The 23939-nt window shown below is 49.2% G+C and overlaps 1 protein-coding gene across 2 annotated transcripts in view; it reads left to right on the top strand.

The window, feature by feature from the left end:
* Positions 1 to 21011, top strand: part of SPRED2 (sprouty related EVH1 domain containing 2) — a 121585-nt gene extending 100574 nt beyond the window's left edge. For both annotated transcript variants that reach the window (XM_004580089.2, XM_058667892.1), the window contains exons 5-6: positions 16883 to 17032; positions 20169 to 21011. In XM_004580089.2, coding sequence (XP_004580146.1) covers positions 16883 to 17032; positions 20169 to 20834 — 816 coding nt within the window. In that variant the 3' untranslated portion in view covers positions 20835 to 21011. The remainder of the gene's footprint in view (positions 1 to 16882; positions 17033 to 20168) is intronic.
* Positions 21012 to 23939: the final 2928 nt, after the last annotated feature.

Here is a 23939-nt window from a genome sequence, read left to right as displayed (position 1 = left end):
GCTCCATTTCCAATCCAGATCCTTGGGCCTCTGCACCTACACAGGAGACTGGGATGGAGCTCCTGGCTTTACCCTGGACCAGCCCCAGCCATTGTGGCCATTTGGAAAGTGAACAGTGGATGAAAGATCTCGCTTTTTTTTCTCTCTCTCTCCCTCTAACTATGCCTTTGAAAGAAATTAAATAAATCTCATATGTAAAATTAATAGAAATTTCATACTGGTCTGTCACAGTTCCATAGTTCTCTTCTCGGCGTATTTTATAAGCTAGTTTCTATTTCCTGGTTGAAAAGACTAGTTGTCATCCACTGCTGACCTTGAGCAGTCGTGCAGAGACCTGGCTTGAGCCTTGAGGATGCGCTAAGTGATTTGCAGAGATGAGCTCTGATGCATGAGAGGCTTCAGGAGCAGGCCAGACCTGGCGAAGTGCTCTGCACCACACGGGACAGGGAAGGAATGTGGAGTCAGATTGGTCCTCCCCAAGAGGGGAGGCTGGAACAGACCCTAGGGCAGCTAAAGAATGGGGAGCCCCTGGCGTGAGGGCAGATGTAAGGGTGTTGGGAGGGATGAGCCGCCTGCACTCTGTACCTCCCATCCTACAAGCAGAGCAGGGCACAAGAATTTGAGGAGCTCATCTGCTCATTTGTCTTTCCTTGGAGCGGCTGTTGTGCTGGGGCTCGGAACAGGCTCCCCACGCACAGGCGCGGGCTCAGAACAGAGCCTCTCGACAGTTGGCATGTTGCTTACATCTGTTCTTCTGTCACGTTTTGGGAGACAAACAGCAGGCAGGTCAAAAGGTGGCTTCCTGTGCTGCCCCCTGCAGCTGCTTCCCAGCTACCTGCCAGGAATAATTTACAGGATCCGGGAAAGGGCTGAGACGGGGCTGACCGAGGCTGAATCCCCCCCGCCCCCCCGGTCTGTCTTCACAGCCAACAGGGCATCTATAGGCTGCTCTGGCTGCCCGGGAGAAAGTGTAGAAACAGCCCTCGGCTTCCAGATGCTCTGAAACTTCCTGGAAGAAACGCTGCACGAAATGAATTGCATTCCTCGCAGGCACTGCCGTGCACAGTCCATTGCTGGCCTGTGCTCCCTTTGTGTACAAACAGGAGCCCGCTGACAATAGCACTTCCCTTCCCCAAGAACAGCCTGGTCATCAGGCCATCAGGCAGGAGATGCATACCCCAGGGACCCTATGGAAAAGCGAGGGGAGGACGTCAAGTGCTGAGGAAGTGAGTGACAGCGATAACTTGTGGCAGCTATGACTTCTCCCATACTGTGGTGTCTGAAAGCTTCTGCTATGTTGGCAGGACAGATGTGGAGAACTTAGTATAGAAGAGGTGTCAGTAGCAGCAGGCCATTGTGACAACTCTCGGTGAGCCACAATTCTATTCCTAAAGAGCTTGGTGTGGCTAAGCGAAAGCTTTGGTTGTAGCCAGTGTGGCCGGGAGTGCATCTGCTCAGTTTGTGCTGCAGGTTGCTCCCTGTGTGAGCAGGTTCCTTGGGGCTAAGAGGATGACAGGATGTTGTGGTCAGTAACTGGATGCAGGAAGTAATGTGCCCACTGGGGAATTAAGTCAGGAGGAATGGGCACGCCCGACGCCTGGAGTACTCACACTTGAATCACTCACCCATGGGGTCATTCCCGAGTACTCGACAAGAGGTGATAATGATGACGACAATGCTGCTGCCACCCTGTGACATTCCTGGCAAGTGTTTCACCTGGATACCTATCCTATACCAGGTGCCACTCTACAGCCTTCCTTCCCACTTCCCAAACCCAGCCCAGGCCACTGCCAGAAGCTCCTGGGCCAGAGGCTGCTCCAGCTTTCTGATTTTAGCTCTGTTTGTTCCTCTTATGTTTCCTCCGTTACCTGTTTAAAGTTGTTCTCTTTCTCTTTTAGCCTAGTAGTTCAGACGCTTACATTCTATATCAGGGCACCCAGTTTAGAACTCACCGCTGGCCCTGGCATGCAACTAAGGCAGATCCCAGGAGGCAGGATCCGTTCCCCACACTTGGGTCCGTTCCCCACACACAGAAAAGCCAAATTGAGCTCCTGGCTCCTGGCTTCAGTACCAGCCTTTGTGGGCATTTGGAAAATGAATCAGCAGATGGGAACTAACACATTCTTTCTCTCATTCATTCTCTCTCAAATGATTAACAAAATAAAGATCCTAGAGCCGATTCTGTAGCATAGCAGGGAAGTTGCAACATGTAGCGCCGGCATCCCATGTGGGCTCCACCAGTTCATATCCCAGCTGCTGCACTTCTCATCCAGCTCCCTGTTAATGGCCTGAGAAAGCAACACAAGATGGCCCAAGTGTCTGGATGCCTCCTGTCCATATGAGAGACCTGTCAGAGGCTCCTGGCTCTTGGCTCCTGTCTGGCTCAGCCCTGATTCCGGGCAGCTATTTGAGAAGTGAATGACAGATCGTTCTTCTCTCCTCTCCTCTCCTTGGTATTTTTCCCTTTCTGTCTGTAAGTCCTACAAATGAATCTTTAGAAAAATAATCAACAAAATCCTGGAGTACTTTTTATTTCTCAGTGGCCACCTGAACACCTACCCTTTTTTTTTTGTTTGTTCTCATGTCTTACTTGCTGACTGCATGAAGTTGTAACTGGGTTACAAACGGGCAACTTGTCATTGTAGACTCAAGAAACTGGTGGTGGGCTTGCTTGGTAGGTGCACAGTCAGTAGGTAATCTGTGACCTGGGTATAGTAGGCAGTGCACCTGCATTTTCCTATTTTACTCACTGCCTTTCTTGTACTCAAGAACTCTAGAGCTGGGTAGTTTTGAAGGCATCAGCATTTCATAGCAAGGGAGTTTGGGAGCATTGCCAAGGGGTCACCACGATCTTTCTGGCTGCTCTCACTGATAGCTTCTCCTTCACTTCTGAGCAGAGAATTTTGTTTAAGATTTATTAATTTTTATTGGAACGTAAGATACACAGAGAGGAGGAGAGACAGAGAGGAAGATCTTCATCTGCTGGTTCACTCCCCGAGTAACTGTAACTACCAGAGCTGAGCCTATCCAAAGCCAGGAGCTTCTTCCGGGTCTCCCACGTGAGTGTAGAGTCCCAAGGCTTTGGACCATCCTCAACTGCTTTTCCAGGCCACAAGCAGGGAACTGGAAGGAAAGTGGAGCAGTCAGGACACGAACTGGCAGTAAGATAAGATCCCGGTGCATGCAAGGCAAGGACTTCAGCCACTAGGCTACAACTCCAGGCCCATGAGTGGAGAATTCTTGAGGGACTGAGTCTGCCCCTCTGTTGTCCTTTCAGCAGTTGCTAAGAGCAGTGCAGTTTCATGGGTAAGCTGAGCTGGTTTGCTCCCTGACATGGGACTGACTTCCTCCCTCATCTCCGTGGTGGAGGATTCTGAGGCTATGGGGGGTTAGAGTCAGCAAGGCGAGGCAGTGTCGCTGTGGAGTGTGTGGGAGTAGAGAAGACAGGCGAGCCGTCGAGAACCAGAGTGGCTCCACAGTTTAGGGATGCTTGATGGGCAATTTTCTAAATTCCTGCTGGAAGGATTGGTCCATTGCAGCCTGTCGGCATAGTGACTGCTACAGAATTCCACAGTCATTTTGCAGTACTGTTAGCATCTTCACAACGAGACAAGGCTAATCTCACTGCAGTCTTGGGGGACTGCAGCTGCGGTGCACGCAGACCTCTTAAGCTGCTAAGCCACGCTCCATGGTCAAGTGTGGCCGTTGCTTCAGCTGTCCTGGCCCACAGGGGCTGGGCTCCTGCTTGCAGACCGGGGATTAGGGAAATATTTGCTTCATAGAAAGATTCTTGGGAGGGTGTGAAGCAGCCAAGTAATAATAACTCTCTAAATAATATCTCAATCTGAAAAGCATTTTGAAATGCATTTTAAAATGGAGACAAGGATCAGGAGCAATTAGCCTCAGAATTAAAATTGGATTTTCCTTCTTTCTTTTTTTTTTTTTTAATCATTTTTATTGCAAAGTCAGATATACATAGAGGAGGAGAGACAGAGAGGAAGATCTTCCATCCACTCATTCACTCCTCAAGTGACAGCAACGGCCAGTGCTGCGCCAGTCCGGAACAAGGAGCCAGGAACTTCCTCCAGGTCTCGCACGTGGGTGCAGAGTCCCAAGGACTTGGGCCATCCTCCACTGCTTTCCCAGGCCACAAGCAGGGAGCTGGATGGGAAGTGGAGCTGCCGGGATTAGAACCGGCGCCCATATGGGATCCCAACGTGTGCAAGGCGAGGACTTTAGCCGCTAGGCCACGCTGCTGGGCCCTTTTTTTTTTCTCTTTTTTTAAGATTTATTTTAATTGGGGCCCCGGCGGCGTGGTCTAGCGGCTAAAGTCCTCGCCTTGAAAGCCCCGGGATCCCATATGGGCGCCGGTTCTAATCCCGGCAGCTCCACTTCCCATCCAGCTCCCTGCTTGTGGCCTGGGAAAGCAGTTGAGGACGGCCCAATGCTTTGGGACACTGCACCCGCGTGGGAGACACGGAAAAGGTTCCAGGTTCCCGGCATCGGATTGGCGCGCACCGGCCCGTTGCGGCTCACTTGGGGAGTGAATCATCGGACGGAAGATCTTCCTCTCTGTCTCTCCTCCTCTCTGTATATCTGGCTGTAATAAAATGAATAAATCTTTAAAAAAAAAAAAAAAAAGATTTATTTTAATTGGAAAGGCAGATTTACAGAGAGAAACATTTTCCATCTGCTGGTTCACTCCCCAAATGGCCACAATGGCCAGAACTGGGCTAGGAGCCAGGGGATTCCTCCAAGTCTCCCATGCAGGTACAGGGTCCCAAGTACTTGAGCCATGCTCCACTGCCTTCCCAGGCCATAAGCAAGGAGCTGAATGGGAAGTGGAACAGCTAGGACAGAAACTGGTGCCTATATGGAATGCTGGTGCTGCAGGCAGAGGACTTAGCTGATTACACCACAGTGCTGGCCCTGCCCTGATTTTCTTAAGTACTACATGAGGTAAATTAAAAGATAAGCTTGTTTTGTTCCAAAAAAACTTTGAACTGCAAGCATATGAGGGGTCTTCAAAAACAAGTTCATAGAAAAATCACATTGTGAAAAAACTGAAGTTTTTAAAAATTTATTCGAAAAACAAAGTGACACAGAGAAGGAGCGAAAGATCTTTTCTCCACTAATTCATTCGTCAAGTGTCCACAATAGTTGAGGCTGGGTCAGGCCAAAGTTGGAACCCTTAATTCCATCCAGACCCCTGACCTGAGTGATAGGAACCCATGAACTGGAACCATGATCTGTTGCCTTCCCAAGCACAATAGCAGGAAACTGGATTGAAAGTGGAGGAATGGGAACTTGAACCAGACACTCTGATTTGGAATGCAGGTATCCCAGACAGTGGTTTAACCAACTGCACCACAACACCTGACCCATAAACTTATCTTTTATTTCAGTCTTTCCACAAAGTACTTGCGTTGTTTTCATTTAAAAAAATAAAAAAAAGCAAGATATGAAGGAAGGAGGAACTGAAGGACACCTTAGCCATCCAAACTGCACAGAGACTGTGAGCCACGGCCATTCAAGGGCTGTCACTATTTTCTCTGGCTTGCATTAGGAAACAGACAATCCACAAGAAAAACGGCATCACAGTAGTGTGGGGTGGCTGGCAGGAGCTGGCTGCAGTGCTTGGCTTGCCAGGAAGTGGGGGAATTAGCCTTGCCAAGTCTTTAGAATGACAGGTCTTGGACTTGGGTGGAATTGTGAGTTCATCTTATGCAGCCTCCTTCCTTCTGGCAAGTGTGATCAGAATTTGCCTTATTTTTGCAGTCACTGAAGCAGCTCCGAGAGTCGGTCTTGCCTAAGGTCACTGGCTAGTTCCTGGTGGAGGAGCAGCCAGCACCATCTGCCGGCTTTGCCAGTTCACCACTGCTGAACTTCTTGATTGAATAATCACTTTCATGATATCTCAATTACTCTTCTTCAGACAACCCCCAAATCTAAGAGTTACATGATATGGTTCTATAGGAAAGAGGAGAAAAGAGGATACATGTGTATCCAGTGCCCATGGAAACTTCTTTTGATAGACCCTGCCTACAGCAGCAATATATTGTACGTTTGAGAACACCAAAAACCCTGATGCTATCACAGACAAAGCTTTGAGGATTTTTCTATCCTTCTAGGCTTTACTCTGAGCAGAGCATTTTGTATGTGGACTTGAGCAGCCCTTCTCAACCAGGATTTGTAATTAAGTCATCAGGCATCCATTGTATGTACTCAGTTCTCTCCAGCGTGTTTAGAATGGTACCAGCTGTGTGCCATCTTTATAGAATCAAGAAGAGTCACTTGCATGATTCTGTGTGGGGCTTAATAGTTTCTCATAACCCAGTTGGCAAGGGCTGGTTTTGGGATTCTGTTGGCATTTCATCGCTTCCTTCTCCACTCAGCAAACATGCCCTCTTCTTTAGCAGTAACATCGACTTCGCCAGTTGCATTTTGCCCAGACTAGAAAGCTTGATCTTTCCTCGTGCCCTGTGCTTGAACCCTTAACATCCTGTTTATCCCACGCTGCGCTTTATGACTCTGGCAATTCAGAGCAGTTGTCCCTAGCGGCTTCCCGGACCGCTCCCAGCCACTCCAGGTGTTTCTAAAGCAGCCGGAGCCCATGGTTGGAACCAGAGCCCCAAGAAGCCGTTTGTTTTTTTTTTTTTTCCTAGATGGGCTTTTGCGTATTTACAATTTGTGCTTAGTTTCGGTTTTGGTTCAATGGAAACAGCGAATTTGTTGAACTGTCAAGGACTCATTTACAGAACTGGAAGAATTCAAAATAATCCAGCATTTTCTTTTCCCTGAAAGGTTCCTCCGCCCCACCTCTGCTTGCTCCAACAGAAGTTAAAGCAGAAGGCAAATCTACTGATTGTGCAGTGCACAGGGTTCATTCAGTGATTTGTTTGTTTGTTTGTTTTTGTTCATTTATCTAAAAGGCAAAGTATGTGAGAGGGAGACCCAACGAGAAAGACCTATCTACTTATTTTAGAGACAGAAAACAGCTCTCCCTTGTTTTGCCTCACTCCTTGGATGCCTAAAATGGCTGGGGCTGAGCCAGATTCAAAGCTGAGAGCCAGAAATTCAATCTGCATCTCCCCACCTGAGTGGTGGGACTAGGAACCTTGTTACTTTAGCCATAAGCACTGTCTCCCAAGATCCGAGGGTGTCATGAACCTGGAAAAGGAAGAAGTGGCCTAAAGAGTGGAATCTGAGGAAGGACCTGGATGCTAAACTTGATTCTGTTATGATGTTAGTTTGTTGTGAACGTGTTTCCTGTGAGTCTATGTTCACTGGTTATAAAAGAGGAAGGAGACTGGAGCCATCTTTGTCCTTGACATTTAGCACCACACTTCCAATTTTTTTATTCATCTGAGAGATAGAGAGAGAACATGCTCCATTCCCCTAAATGCCCGCCATGGCCAGGGCTGGGCCAGGCCACAACCAAGAGCTGGGCATGCAGTCTGGATGCCCCACAGTGGATGGCAGAGCCAACTGCTTGAGTCGTTTCCATCACCTCCAAGGCTGTATGTTAGCAAGAAACTGGAACCAGGAAAGGAGCTGAGGCTGAAACTCATGCTCTCTGATACAGGATACAGATGTGCCAAGCATCATGGCATTTTCACACATCACTGCATTTGGGCCTCACAACACTGTCAGTACATCCTGAATCTTTGCCAGCTGAGGGCCCCATGACTCAAGAGAGATGAAGGGAACTGGTGCCCCAAACCTGCTTGCTGCCTTTTAGGGAAGCTGAAGGAAAAGAAATGCAAGTCAGTAAATTGCAGGAAATTTTACATGTTCAATACATGGATTCCATCAATTACAGAAGAGCCACCTGCTTGTATCTACAGCTCGACTTCCATTAGGTAGATGTTCCCTGTGCTGCCTCAAAGCCCAGGCTCACTTTGGAAGACCAGCTGATGGAAATGTTGGTTGTGGCCTTTTCCTGTGGAACCGAGAGATAGGGACAGCCTGAGTGTGGCAGAGGAGGAAGTAAAACATGGTTTGAAGATGTAAACTACTTCTGCAAAGTTTAGCTAGGGAAGCAGATGCATAGCATCAAGACACAAGGGAGTGATGCATCCCATAACAGCTGTTGGCTGAGACCCAACAGTGGATGGGCTGACGGAGAAAGTCTCAGAAGATGGAGGGGGTTCCTTTATCTTCTGAATGACCATAATTATCAAGCTCACATTACATGGTAAGAAGAGGATCTTTTGATTCAGCCTGTAATGCCAACAATGGCTAAATTACAGCAGTTAGATGTCTATGGTTCTGAATAAAAGCTTTGAGAAGCTCTCAATTCTGGTAAGCCAAAGGCCCTTGCCCTCCACTTGGATCTGTCTATATTTACACATCCGAGCAGGTCATTTCCTCTTTTTACGTTGTGGACAGTAAGCGACTATTCCTCTGTTTTACTAATCCCTGCAGAATACCTGCTCAGAGTTATCTGAATCCCTGCCTTTCTGCTCCCAATCCCTGGGTTCTTCCACTGAAGATGAGCCCCGAGTTTTTATTAGAGTCCTTACCTTCTCTAGCCAAATGTCACCTAACTTCAAAAGGTACAGATAGGAACCTTTACAAACTGCTCCTTGTTTTCTCCATGAGAGACTGTTCCTCATGAGCAGATTTCACATGCAGCCGCCCTGCTGCTCCTAGAGAGGATGAGTCCTGGAGGAAGATACCTGGGACCAATGTAGGCCTGTAGGACAGGTGTGTCAGAGCAACCTGTTTCCAAAAACCCATTGACAAAATGGCCCTCCGCTTCCTGCCTGGAGAAGAAGAAGAGGATTGACCAGAAGGTTTGGCAGCTCATCCAGATGAGCTGAACCAACAACCTTGTAGAGGCATGCCTAGCCCAAGTGGAAGCGGATTGATCACACACACACACACACACACACAAGGAGGCTTGTGGTACATTGGTAAAGCTGCCACTTGGGACACTTGCATCATGTATGAAAGTGTCACTTTGAGTCCTCACTGCTCCACTTCCAGTCCAACTCTGTGCTAATGCATCCTGGGAGTTGGTAGATAGTGACGTAAGCGCCTGGGCCCCTGCCGCTGACATTGACAAGCCAGATTGAATTCCAGGCTCCTGGATTGAACCTGGCTCCTCCCAGCCTGTTGAAGGCATTTGGGAAGTGAACCAGCAGGTGGAAAATCTCTCTTTCAAAGAAATAAAATTTTAAAAATTAAGAAATGTAAGTTGGTTATTTGGTTGTAAGGTAAAATTGAAACCCACTCATTTATGGGGTCTTCATAAAATTCATGGAGGGTCTAGCACCATGGTCATAGCAGGCTAATCCTAGGCCTGCAAGTACGGTTTGTGTCCTAGCTGCTTCACTTCCAGTCCAGCTCTCTGCTTGTGGCCAGGGAAGTGGTAGAAGATGCTAAGGCTGTGGTCCCCTACTTCCACTTGGGAGTATTTTGATCCTAGATAGAGGCAGAAAGAAAGCAAATATGATCATAGCTACTGGACAGCCACCTTTAAAATTCCTAACAGTGGGCGCATTTGCAGACAAGGCAGAAGTTCTGCAGACTCTGTAGTTCATAAATTGGTCAAGCAACCAACTTAATCCAGCTCTCCTGCCCTGGCACCTGCTCTGGAGCAGGGAGAAGGGTTATGTATCAGCTTACTGGAGCTCACATGGACCCTGGACGTCACTTAGAGTTGCTCCCTCACTTAACCACGAGGTACCTGAAGCCCACAGAAGATCGCTTCTCCAGGTTGCATGACTTGGCCTGTCTGTGCACAGAGCCATTTTCTGTTCACGGCCTCGGAGGACTCCTGAGCGAAGCGGCCTAGTGCACAACCCAAGTTGCTCAGTTTGATGTTCTGTGCCTTGTTCAGAATGCAGGAGGAACCTCCTGCGATACTATTCAGAGTCACAACCCGGCTCCCGCTGCTGCCGAGCAGCTTCCTGGTAGTCCTGCATTCCTGGGGCTGAAGCAGAGATGATGAAACATCTGTTGGTTTGCTCACCTCTCAAGGTGAGAGTCACTCCTTGTGCCATCGCCAGCCTTCCCACAGTCACAACCTTGTACTCAGTGGAGGCACCTGCTTGAAAAGGCTGCCACCTCTGAGCCAGACACCCTGGATAGCTGCACGTGTCCTTGAGGAGACAGCCCGGGACACATCTCTCCCCTTTCACAGCACTTACTGTATACCAGGTGAAGCCACTCTGTGCTCTGTACCTCATTCCCTGTATGGAAAAACAGATATAACAGGAGAAGCCAGGAGCATGGAAGGGAAGTACTGGCAAATGCATAGTCCCATTCACCCTGACTGCCCCGAGCCCTTGGTCTGCAGCCAGAGTTCCATCCCTGGGTGAGGATCATTGGAGAAAATGATCCCCTCTGCCAGTCTGGGCTCTGGCTTCCTTCCCTCTCTCCTTGACCTTCGCTTAGTCACATTCCCAGACTCAGGGCGCATGAGCACATGCCTGTGCTTCAGTAAGACCCTCCTAAAGCCAAGGTCCCTCAGCAGGAGAGGAAAGAATCGAGCTTCTGGCAGTAAGAGATGGTTTTGTACCAGACAGGCCCGGACAGTTGGAGGGAGTGTGACCCAGGTGTGGCATGGAGCCCCCGCCTCTCTGTTTTCTCCATCTAAACCAATTCCTGTCCGGCTCATTCTGCACTCAGAGTCTGGTAGAATTGTCAAGATATCCTCTTCTGTTGCTCTTTGTTTCTAGTGTTCTATACTGACTTTGGAGACTCTGGTTTTCCTCTTGTGTGCTGTTAAATTCTGGAGAATCAGGATGAACATTTGGTGCAGTGGTTAGGATTAGGACACCCACCTCCATTGCAGAGTGCCTAGTCCCGGGTCCACTCCTGATCCCAGCTCCCTACTAACACACACCCTGGAAGGGCACCAGGTGAGGGCTTCCTGCCACCCACATCACAAACCTCGATTGAGTTCCTGGCTCCCAGCTTCACCCTGGACCAGCCTTGGCTGTTACTGCAGGCACTTGGAGGGAGAGTGAACCAGCAGGTGGAAAGCATTTCTCTCCCCTTTATGCTTTTCAAATAAATCCTAGGGAGTTTTAGGAAATATCTGAGTGCTCACCAAGTACCACGTGCCCGTATGGCTGCAGCTTCCGGCCGCTGCCACTGAAAGCTTACTTTTTCTGAAGATATTTCTCGGATATTCATTGGTAGCCCTGCCTGGTCCTTCCTCTGACCCTTCCCCTCCCGTTTCTGTGTCCTTCTTACCAAGGTCTTAGTTTCTGCCCTGTTAGGGACTTCTCCAAGCCAGGTTGCAGGAGGCTTGTTAGCCTGTCACTCAAGATAGCTGAGTTTTTATAGACAAGTTGAAATGTATTCAGAGAAGCCCCTTAAAATGCAATCCACCTTGAGTTGTTAAGACATGTAATTTCCATGTTATAAATATTATTCCAGAGTATAGAAAAAAGTAGGAAGCTGCCTGACTTCGTTTACAAGACTTGTATAATCCTGACACAAAACAGGGCAAGGGTAACTCAAGTAGAGAAAAATAGAGACCTAACACACTTAGGAATCTAGATGACAAGTTTCTAAGTAAGAAGTTAAGTAACATTAAAAATTAGTAAGAGGGGCCCGGCGGCGTGGCCTAGCGGTTAAAGTCCTCACCTTGAACGCCCGGGGATCCCATATGGGCGCTGGTTCTAATCCCGGCAGCTCCACTTCCCATCCAGCTCCCTGCTTGTGGCCTGGGAAAGCAGTCGAGGATGGCCCAAGGCTTTGGGACCCTGCACCCGCGTGGGAGACCCGGAAGAGGTTCCTGGTTCCTGGCATCGGATCGGTGCGCACCGGCCCGTTGTGGCTCACTTGGGGAGAGAATCATCGGACGGATGGAAGATCTTCCTCTCTGTCTCTCCTCCTCTCTGTATATCCGGCTTTCCAATAATAATAAAATCTAAAAAAAAAAAAAAATAGTAAGAAAATGTAATGAGAGACCAGCAGAATATATCCCAGGCATGCAAAGATGGCTTATTGGAAAAGCTAAGTGTGTAATCTATGTATTCATTACTGTCACCTTCTTTTCAGACCCCTTAGCAATCTGGGGTAGCAGGCAAGTGATGGAACTTTATCATCACAGTGGTCATCTGGAAACATTGGCTCTAATAGAGTCATGAGAAGCCAGGCTCCACAAGTAAGGCGCTGGCTCTTCTCCATGATGTGGATGCCCTGGCAAGATGTGACAGGAGGGGCCTGCTGTGGGTATGGAGCAGGGCGAGTGTTGTGTAGACCCAGCGGTGATGGCTCATGTGATTGGGTTTCTGCCACCCATGAGGAAGGGTTGGATGGGACTTCTGGTTCCTCATTTCAGCCCAGGCCCATCCCCAGCCCTTGCAGGCTATACATGGGAGTTCTCTGTCTCTGGCTCCTAATTAATGAATAATTACTATTGGAAAAGAGACCAAGCTATCTTTGTGGGTGAAATAATTTACTTAGAAAAATCTAAAGAATCACTGGACCAATTATTCGAAGTTGTTTAAGCAAAGCATTCATACAGCATCAGCATACAGAATCAGTAACTTTCCCAGAAAGCAACAGTCACAGTTTAAAATGTATATGGGACGGAAGGTACTGTGGCCCCAGCAGGTTAAGCAGCGTGTGGGACACCCACTTCCCCTGTCCAAGCTTCTACTTCATACTTGCAATCCAGTTTCTGCCAGTGTGTTGCTTGAGGCCTGCCACTCACAGTAGAGACCTGAGTGGAGTTTGGGCTCCTGCTTAAGCTTGGGCCAGTCCTGGCTGTGGTGGCACTTGGGGAATGAACCAGTGGATAAAAGATCTTGCTCTCTGTGTTTCTTGCTGTCATTAAGCCTTTCAAATAAGTAAATATTTTTCCTAAAAAAGGGGGGGAAAGTCATTTTAAATATTTTTTAGTAACCCTGAGGAAGATTTTTATTTCCATCTTACAGATATGAAAACACGTTAGAGATTGACTTGACCAAAGTCACACACCTAATAATTAGCAGAGGCGGGCTCACATCTCATCTGCCTCAGCCAAGACTCTGTTCTTTTTTTTTTTTTTTTTTTTTAATTATTTATTATTTAACTTCAGTAATTACATTGTATTATGTGACACAGTTACATAGATACTTGGGTTCTCCCCACCCCTCCCCAAACCCTCCCACCATGGTGGATTCCTCCACCTTGTTGCATAACCACAGCTCAAGTTCAGTTGAGATTTCCCCATTGCAAGCATATACCAAACATAAGACTCTGTTCTTTGTAGTGTTACCCTCCACGGCATTGCTGTTCAGTGCCTCATATTCCACTTTTAGCTGCATATCTGTTTGATAATGGGCATTAACATGGAATCAGAGCCAAACTGGGGTTGTGGAGGTGCCTTTGTAGGTGGCAAGAACTATGTGGACCATCACTTGTAAGTCGACAGTGCCAGCCTCACTGCCCACACCGGGTGACAGTAAAGAAAATCTTGCTCTGGCCTTGTTCCTAGGGTAATGGGGCCTGTGGCTGAAGCTGCCTCTCACAGGAGCTCATGTGGGGTCCCAAGCATAGCGAAGTTGCAGAAGGCCTCTGCTCTAGACGGGATGTGTGTTGTTTAAGTTGATTTATTTGGAAGGCAGATTTACAGAAGGATCAATCTTCCATCCTCTGGCTCACTCCCCACATGTCTGTATCAGCCAAAGCTGGACTACCCTGAATCCAAGAGTCAGGAGCTTCTTCCACGTGAGTGCAGGGGGCCAAGTACTTTGGCCCTCTTTCACTGCTTTCCCAAGTTCTTTAGCAGGGAGCTGGACCAGAAGTACAGCAGCGAGGGCTTGAACTAGCATCAATATAGGATGCCAGAGTTGCAGATACTGGCTTTACACACTATGCCACAGTGCGCACCTCCTTTTGTTGTCAAGTTTGAAAGTCTAACAGTTTCGAGATGCCCACCACAGAACCAGAGAGCACACTGACTGCGGAGTCTTGTGGTTGGAAGTTGATGCTGTCAGATGGGTGGGCTGGGAGTTTGTACCAGTTTGTGTACACAGATAACAGAGAGGTGCTGAGGAGACCTGGTTGCTAATGTGAGTGTGTGCAGGCCTCTGGAGAGTGCTTTCTTCTGCTCTCCATGGAAACCACAGCTGAGTTAGGGAGAACCAGTTGAGAGGTGTGTGCAGGTAGGAGAGGATTCTTTGTTCCCCTCTTGCCTTTCTTGGAGATGCCCTGATAGTCCATTCCTTTCCTTTGCTGCTTTGCAGGATTTGGGTGACAGTGTAGCTCCGAAACCACCTCTACATTTGATGGCACCTGCTTTCCATCGGTCAAACACGGGACAGCCGCACTTGGCAGGCTGGGACCTGGACTGACACTCACTGTGGACAGATGTCTCACAGTCAGCCTTTGTCCAAAGCTGTCGTTAGATTGGGAAGTGCTGCCAGGTTTCTCTCAGGCACACCCCTGCAAACAAATGTCTGGGATCCTCTGCCCTGGGTCATGCAGAGGAAGCTGTTGCAGGCTAGGGAAGCAGGATAGCTGCATCAGAGGGCAGTGCTTCAGCTGATGAGCATGGGGAAACTGGGAGTGTTTCATATCCTGGAATGACTTCCTACACGTTGTTAACCTAGACTTTGGTCACAGAAGTTAGGGTACTATGAAGACTGACAGGGGGTAATTGCTGCTGAGTTCACTGGGTTGCTGGGAGCTCATGACAGTGCTCACCAGGTCAGATACCAGCTTAATAGTCAGCTGTAACACAGTTGTTAGAAAAAGAATTTAACCCTTGAAATGGAATCAGTTGAAGTGCCCTTATCTACTCATTCAAAAGGTATTTATTGAGGTCTTTAGCAACCTCATGATGATGTTGTAAAGACATCATCCTCTTATCTCTATCACCCTCCCCCATTCATATAAAGCAGGGTGTGCCTTCTTCCTAGAAGTTACATTTGTGTTACTCTGGGACGAGGAAGTGAGATCATCCAAGTCCAAGAGGCAGCATGTCAACACGGCTTTGTAGCCAGGGCCTGCATCTCAATCCAAGCTCAAGCAGTGACCACAGCAGCCCACACAGTGTGGATTCTCTGTGTGACATGGACCTGTAGAGCTGAACTGAGGAATCGCACTGTCTCAAGACCCAGCATGCTGTGAGCACTCACAGAGTTGGATGCTGTTGGGAGTTCTTGGTTTTGCAGTTGGTTTGAGAGGAAGTACAAGTCCAGGTTATCAGCTTGGGTCTCTCAGTTCCTGGGATCCAAGGGACAGGTAGCAGCTCTTTGTTGTCTGATTTGTGAGCCAAGTAAGGGGTAGAAAAGTGACAGGAGACCCTGTTTCACTGGTGAGCCCTGCCCTGGCTTACACCTGCAGGAGAGTGGCCTTCTTGGGACAGGACCCCAACATTAGACAGACCTGTCCTACTGGACACGCTGGTGTGGGAGAAACTGGCCCCCCCACCTCCAAGCAGACCACACAGTCACAAGAATGCTGGCATGAGTGATTGTGTCCGGCAGGTGGTGGGCTCCCAAGGAAAGGGCTGAGTAAGCCAGGGTAGGGCATGAGCAGGACGGGCATTCAGGTGGCCTGCTGGCACAAAGAAGGAATCCCAAGGGAGTGGAAGGTGCACACAGGCAACAAACCAAGCAGACATGGCTCACAGGTCTGGGACAGCCCAGAGCATCCGGAGGCCTTAGCTCTTGACTTTAGGGTGGAGACAACAGCTTTGCTGACCTCTCTCCACTGCTTCAGGGGAAGACCTTATGTCAGTGTCAGAATTAGTGGAGTGGATTGGGCAGATCTGAAACGAACATAAATCCTGCATTGCATGGAATAAGGAAAATAAAGGAAAATCCGGGAAGGTTGAGTCTCCAGAGGGAGGCTGCATGCTCCACTAAGTTTTAAAAACCAGCAATGACTGTACTGCCTAATGGAAATCAGAGGGTCTTGTCTTTCTCCTGTATCCCTGTAGTCTATGTATTACTACTTCAGAAGTGGGGAGTGGAATAAAAAGAGAATTTTTATAAGTGTATTTGTTTCAACTTGGCCTGACTCCCAGAAGGATCTATGACCAAAAAAAAAAAAAAAAACATATAAAACATGGAGACACAAATGAGGCCGGGCGGGGAGCGGCGGGGCAAGAAGCAGCAGCTCAGTGGGGATGACCATGGACTTGCCATAAGTGGGAGACCTAGCCATGAAGATGACAATCCTTTTCATCCGTTTGTGGGGCCCTGGTGTCCACAGTGATTGACATTTAAGAGAAACTTTTAAGAGTGCCAAAGGATTATGATGTGGCTGCCACCCTGGGCCCAGGTGGCCTGCTTTCCTGGGTGCAGGAGGTACTAAGATGGTGCATCTGGTGTAGGGAGACCACCTGTGCCCATGGGATTTGCATGTGCTCTGCCCATTAAAACAGCCCTCACTGCTGAAAAAAAGAATGGCAGTAGAGGCTCCTGACTTCACCATAACCCTTCCTGGGAGGTGACCTTTGTGCCATGCAGTTACCCATCTTGCTGCTGGTCTAATATGACCACGAAGGCTTACTAACCTCTCACCTGAAAGATGATGACACTTCTTCCTGGAAAGCTAGGACTTCAGCCCTGAGGTATCTTTATCTCTGCTCAAAGACTTCCGCAGCCTTGGGTTTGCCATGCACTTAAATATCTGGATTTTCCTTTTGGCTATGTGTATCTCCCCTCCTTGCCATGGAACTCTCCCTGGAATCCCCCTTGTTGAACACAGCTTGCTGGAGGCTGGTGGCCACGCTGTGCTTGGACAGGCCAGCCCTGCGGAGGCCCTCCTGCCGCCGCCAGCAGAAACTCGAGGCCTCAACAAGTCTGAGATGCCAGAGCCAGGGAGTCCACAACATTCGTATAATGTGTGTCACGGTGAGGGGGGGTGCTTTGTTGTTGCTGCTGCTTTTTAATTAACACTCAGACTCTCCCGCTCTGCACAGACAGCTACGGACAGTTCTTCGAACTCCTCTCAGAAGAGGGAACAACCTACACGGACAATCTCCTCTCCCACATCCTGCGAACACCAGAGGATTTATACCCTGGGCCACCTCCACGACGTGTACCCCCCGGACCATTATCACCTCGACCAGGTGAGCAGCGTCTCACTCCTGGCATGCTCAGGGCACGTGGTCCCGTCTCTGGAGTGGAGCCACACACCTCGAGCCCAGGTCTCTTGTTTTATGCCTTTGTGTTTGTCAGTCTTACTCTCAAGGTAGTAGCCTCAACCTTACCCAGAATTTTCTGCCTGCCAAATCCTGTCTGGTTTGATCCTCACAAATTGGCTCTACAAGGGCAGGTGGCTAGCATCACCAGCTGGTAGGTGAGGAAACAGAGACTTAGGGGAGATGGAATAGTACCTGATCAAGCAAGTTGGAAACCCAAGTCTGTGCCCCCCTACACTGAGCACTGCACCTGTCTGTCCCAGGGACCTCCTGGCTTTGTGTGGCATTATAGCACCATGATCCATACTAAAGAATGCCGTGCATTTGACTCCAGCCTGCTAGCATAACTGGCTGCGGGCCTTGCCTTGCTCAGAGGGATACAATGGAAGCCTGGAATTCGGTAATTCAACAAATATTTACTGAACGACTGCTTTGCAGAACAGGTTTCCAAACTGCAGGGCATGGACTGGTGCCTGTGTGGGGTGGTGTGGTCACTAGACTGCTATTGAAATGAGAAGAACAAAGGGACATGGTGGCGGCGAGGAGGGACATAAAGCTAGATTTATGTTTTGGACATAAAGCTAGATTTCTTGGACTCTTTTTTAAAAGGTATTTTGTTATGTGTGTTAATATTTTGTTCTTTCTAAAATAGCATTATGGTAGTAACCATTGGAGATGGACTTTTTGGCTTTCCTTACTTGGCAGCGTTTAAAAAAAAAAACTAGCAAAGTCTATTATCAGCTCCCACACTTTGTTTGGAACTTCTCTAGAACTATGATTGTTCCAAAGGCTGGGAAAGTCTGATAGGAAGATTCTGGCAAGAATTTGGGTAAAATGCATGAAGTGTGGCCCGTGTCCTGCAGGAGCCCATGGGCTGGCAGTGGATAAGTCTTGTACCATGTATGAGTTCTCTGGTAACCTTCTAATGCCCACAATGGTAGCAGGTGTCAAGTGTTCCCTATACACCGTCGGAGCTCTGAGCTGACGCTTGCACAGTTGGCTTCTCTTCATTCTCGCAAGAACCCAAGCAGCTCAGTAGCCAGGGCCACTGGGTCTCAGCGACTTGCTCATCAGTCCCCTGGCACAGTCTACTTCTGACCACAGCGGGCTCCTGCAGAGCCATGTTCCTGGTCCCCACACAGACCTTACCCGTGAAGGACTTGCAAGACAGCAAAAGTGCTTCCCTACCACCACTGGGATCGCTGGGCAAGCAAGGTTGCACATATCTCTCCGGTAAATATTTACTCAGTGCCTCCTCTCCTGGATGAGGCACAGTTGATCAGCTACAGAGAAGACTCATTCATCCGACCAGGCGAGGAGGCCACTTGGATTGGAGGGCTAGGAGGTGTGGCCTGGGGACTGGCTGCTCCTGGTGCGTGAGATGAGAACCCAGGGGTCAGGGGAGATGGGAGAGTTTCTCTTTACTCCCCTTCACACATCTGCCCCTGATCTCCTCAGCAGATTGCAGACTGAGCCTTTTTTTTTTTTTAATTTATTTATTTTATTTGAAAGATCGATTTACAGAGAGGAGAGACAGAGCAAGAAAGACCTTCCGTCTACTAGTTCACTCCCTAGTAACCGCAACAGCCAGAGCTAAGCCAGTGAGGAGCCAGGAGCCTCCTACTGGTTCCCACATGGGTACAGGATGCCAAGGCTTTGGGCCATCCTCCATGCTTTCCTAGGCCACAGCAGAGAGCTGAATCGGAAATGGAGTAGCCAAGACATGAACCGGCACCCATAGGGGATGCCAGTGCTTGAACGTGGAGAATTAGCCTGTTGAGCCATGGTACCAGCCACTATGCCCTCTTTTTTTTCTTGAACTGCCCTCCACTGTTCTATTGAACATGACCAGCAGTGAGAAGGACGCCTTAATATTGTGACCTATTGTCCTCAAACTAAACACATAGAACTCTCATGAAGCAGCACTTACCCTTTACGGCACACAAAGAAAGCCAGTCTCATGAAGGAGCACATAGCATACAAAAAGAGGCTAGCTGGCAGGCATTTTACCTCGTGGTTAAGACACCCAAGTCCCACATCAGACTGCAGCAGTTGAGTTCCCAGCTCTGGCTTCTGACTCCAGCTTCTTGTGTGTTCAAACACTGAGGCAGCAGCAGGTGATGGATGGCTCAAGTCATTGCCTCCACATCACCCACATAGAGACGTGGAGGCAATCCCAGCACATCCCTGCCCCACCCTTGGAGGCATCTGGGGAATGGGCCGGCTTGCTCTATGTATGTGTGTCTTCTCTCTCTCTTTCTCTCTCTCTCCCTCTTTCTCTCTTCTCTCTGTCTCTTCCCCTCTGCTCCTCCCTCCCTCTTTTTCTGCCTCTTAGGAAAACAGACAAGTGTGATGGTGTTACTGTTAGGAATGGCTGGCACTCCGGGGGGGGCGGGAGATACCTGGAGGAGTAGAGAGCGTTCTGGGAAGGCAGGTCCTGTTCTGGCTGTTAACCAGACCCTGGTGATATGCACGCTTGTTGCATATATAACAGTACCTCACAAGAGTGGTGGAGGTGCTGGTCCCAACCCATTACATGAATGTCCCAACCTGGTAAATGGGGTTCAGACTCAAACCTTGAAATATGTTTTTGATAAGCCAGCAGAATGTCCAGTCACTACAGCATGGGCCAGTTTCTTTGGGCAGAGTCTGGAAGGGGCAGAGGCATCCAAGCATTTGGTAAAGAGGGTAAGGTACCCACAGAGCGCTTGATTCTGCTCACTGCGCCAGCTGGGAGACACCAGATGAATCAAGCACTGGGCTCCCTGGTGTGCCTGCCACTCTACTGGGAGAACCAGATTGAGTTCTCAATTCCTGGTTTCAACCTGGCCCACCCCATGGGTGACCAGCTTTTAGGGAGTAAACCAACTGATGAGAAATCTGTCTGTTTACCTTTCCAATAAATAAAAACTTCTTTTGTTGTTGAGGTTTATTTGTTTCCTTTAAAAAAAAAAAAAGCTAACAAGCTGCTCAGTGGAGGTGAAAGGTGCATTTGGACTGGGAAGGGAGACAGTTAATGTTGGCCTCTCCTGTAAAATGTGATCTCCTTCTTCCCCGGGCGCAGCCGATGCCGAGGCCCTACCGCCAGGTGAGCTTCCCGGACGATGACGAGGAGATCGTGCGCATCAACCCCCGAGAGAAGATCTGGATGACGGGCTACGAAGACTACCGCCATGCACCGGTCAGGGCCAAGTACCCGGACCCCTCAGAGGACATGGACTCATACGTGCGCTTCGCCAAGGGCGAGGTCCCCAAGCACGACTACAACTACCCCTACGTGGACTCCTCAGACTTTGGCCTGGGCGATGACCCAAAGGGACGTGGGGGCAGCGTGATCAAGACGCAGCCCTCCCGGGGCAAGTCCCGGCGGCGGAAGGAGGACGGCGAGCGCTCACGGTGCGTGTACTGCAGGGACATGTTCAACCATGAGGAGAACCGCAGGGGCCACTGTCAGGACGCGCCCGACTCCGTGAGAACTTGCATCCGCCGAGTGAGCTGTATGTGGTGCGCAGACAGCATGCTCTATCACTGTATGTCGGACCCCGAGGGGGATTACACAGACCCCTGCTCGTGCGACACCAGCGACGAGAAGTTTTGCCTCCGGTGGATGGCTCTTATTGCCTTGTCTTTCCTGGCTCCCTGTATGTGCTGTTACCTGCCCCTTCGGGCCTGCTACCACTGCGGCGTGCTGTGCAGGTGCTGTGGGGGCAAGCACAAAGCGGCCGCGTGACCCAGCGCTGCCCTCCCGCCCCCCTCCACCACCGCACCCAACCACAAGGGAACCTGTCGTTGGCATCATCATCGTCATTGTCTCCGTCTCTCGATGCGCTCTTGTTCTCCACCGGGACCGTGAGGCGCCATTCCAGCCCTGGGAACCCGCCTGGGGGGCTCGCGGCTCCACACACACACCCCCATCACACAGTCTTCTAAGGAACGGAACCTTGGGCCTAGGCTCTGGTGTATTCTTAACAGTCTGTAATCCAGCTGTCTTACTATCCACGTCTCCATCTCCTGTCTTCCCTACCTCTCCCAGTTCAAGAGGCATCTAAGGTGGGAACCGCCGAGTTGGGGTGGGTTTTTCAGACCTGCATCTTTGTCTCAGCTCGGCAGCAGGTTTCTGCGGAAAACGAATGTCTGAATGATGCAATCCTCCCGGAAGTATTGTAACCTGCAGTCAGTGAGTAAGGATAGGAGGTGAGCTGGTTCACAAACGTGTACTACCACACAGCGCTTTCAACTCTTCTAACACCAAATTTCCCGACGCTGCAGTTTCTCTCTTACGTCCCTCATTTTCTGTTGTCCCTGTGTACCCCCTCCTCCCACCCTGCAAAAAAAAAAAATCTATCGAAATTGTTCATTGATGCAAAACATTCACCCATAAAATGAGAATTGAGCCTTAACTTCAGATTAACTCGTAAGAATCAGGACAATTCCTCAAACTGCATCGCATCTTCTTGGACCAGGACTAGAAGGGCAGTTTCAGGTTTCAGTGAGCTTCCCTGGTTACCTAACCCCAAAGCTGGACTTTTGTTTAATAGTTGCGTCACCACCACTGCTTTAATTAGCAATATTAAAGTAAGAGTAAATATTACAGTAATACGTCTTGCTCGTTGTTTCACGAGCCAAATAGTCTATTCCAACACAAACGAGTGCCCTGGGAGCAAGTTCCAGTTGAGCCGCATGACGGTCTCAGTGAATAAAAGTATAGGAGCTTCTTTTCCTCCTCCATTGGTTATTTTATATTAACAGGATGGGGGAGTTGGATTTTAAGCGTGATCAATCCAAAGAGTGGTGGGTCACAAATTGGTTTGTGGGTTTATGTTCTCATTTTCGTTTTGGACTCAAGTTTGTGTCACCAAGTTCTATGTTTCTACTTGGGAAAAAACAAGGCCATATGTAAAAACCCTCTGATACCTAAGTGTCTTTCTCGTGCAACTCCAAACCCAGACTTGCCACTTTGCGTGCTCAGGTGGTTAGGTCCACCAACCAGATCCACCTGAGACCTTGCCACGTAGGAGGCTTCTCATTAGCTGGGAAAGAGTATTTTTCTAATATATTGCAAGGAAAAGCCAAATCTTCTTATTGAAGAACAAGGAAAAGTGAAAAGTGGTTACCCATACCTAGCATAGTACAATCAGAACCTCGTGGAGACCACGGGGGACAGCAGGCCTGTCACTGCTGGCTGTTCTTCCTGCCACAGCCCTTCTGTGGTCATTGCCAGCCCAAGGCATGCCCCGTCCTGTCCCTCTCTCCTCGCTTCCCCTCTCCGTTTTCTAATGCACACAGGACATCCGTCTTCAAGGAAAGTGCTAGCCATGCTTAACCCTCCTGGGAAGGCGTTCAGCCCACCTGGGCTCACAGCCCATCCTGTCTCTTTCGCTTACATGCCCAGTGTGCTTATGCGTTAGCTAGCAGTGTTGCCATCCATTGGAGTGGCTGGTGGCACTTGCCGGTCCGCTGTCCGTCTGCATCCGAGCAAGGAGTGTGAAGTCCTCTGGGCAGCCTTCCCTGGACGCTGTGGAGACGCCATCTTCCCACCTGAGGTCTCCCTCGGAGTCTCTATAAGGTCTCCTCTCTACAAAGCACAACACTAATGTGTGTCCTTAGACTTCCGTTCAAGGGCCCCCTGTTTATTTCAATTGGAACACCCCTATCGGAGCGACCTTTGTCACCTCTGTCGTGATCCTTCCCACCCGCAAATGTCAGCTCTGCAAATCCTTTTTGGTTCGTGAAGGCAGCGGTTAAGGGCACAAAGACAAAAGACGGCCGTGGGGACATTTATGTAAATACGTCTCTCCAAGCGCCACCCTGCAGCTGTTTTAACAGTGTGTAGTGCTTTCCCAGTCAGCTTTGCCACCCAATGTCAGTCATTGGAGAAAATTACTCAGATTTTATTTTTGTATCGGTGGTAACAAAACATTAACCAAAAGGTTTTCTGTTCGGAAGCTTCCCTCAACCATCTCCCCATTCCCTACCCAAGCTGTTTGCTCACATTAACAGATTAAAAGTGCCTGAGACATGATCCATTCTTTCCTTGTATGTTAAAAACCCTGTTGTATTGATTTTTTATAATAAGCCTTTTTACCTCTGTGTAAAAAATATATATACAAGTGTATGATGTACATTTTAGTTCTTAACTTTTTTTTATGGTTTCTAATATGTATGACCAATGTAGCCGTTGCTTTAAAAATGTACCATGTAAATATAAACACATCCTATCACATCACTGTCTTGGGAGTGTCTCGGGCCAGCGACTTGCAGAGACGTGGGCCACCCTGGAGCTCGGGCCTACTATAGGTTGTACATGGATGGGACGGGTAGGGTTTTCCTCTGCAGATGGGATGCCTAGACACCAGTCTGTTTGTGTGAAGCGCCTCCCAGCCCTGGTTATGTCATAGTCCCCGGGGAGGGGGATCCGTAGATCTTGGGCTCAGCTGCCTCAAGTGAAAGGAATGTTGCCTCTGGCCGCCGCCCTCTGGGGAACGCCCCCTATCCCCAGGCCTGGCTTCCCCACCCAGCTTCCTCGGAAGGAATAGCTGGGCATCCTCCCCCTTGTACTTCCCAGGTTCCCACTGGACGCCACGGCGTGTACGTGTGCATGCATGTCGAGTGTGGGAGATGATTTCTCACCAAACACAGCTGGGAAGACAGCATGGTCCTGCTCTGCTCCTCTTGGCTCACTTTTCTTTCCAAACGGCCTGATGCAGGTGCTCTGAAGCTCAGGAAACGGGCCCTGGAAAGACGGAGCACACGGTGTCTGCTTTTCACTCTGCTGGAGAGTGGTGGCTTTGCCAAGCCCCTGGCAAGTGTGACTGGTCAGAGGGACCGGGGAGAG

The sequence above is a fragment of the Ochotona princeps genome, chromosome 8, assembly GCF_030435755.1.
Source record: "Ochotona princeps isolate mOchPri1 chromosome 8, mOchPri1.hap1, whole genome shotgun sequence".
Taxonomy (NCBI): Eukaryota; Metazoa; Chordata; class Mammalia; order Lagomorpha; family Ochotonidae; genus Ochotona; species Ochotona princeps.
Note: the sequence above shows the minus strand (reverse complement) of the source record. Positions and strands in the feature narration are given on the sequence as shown.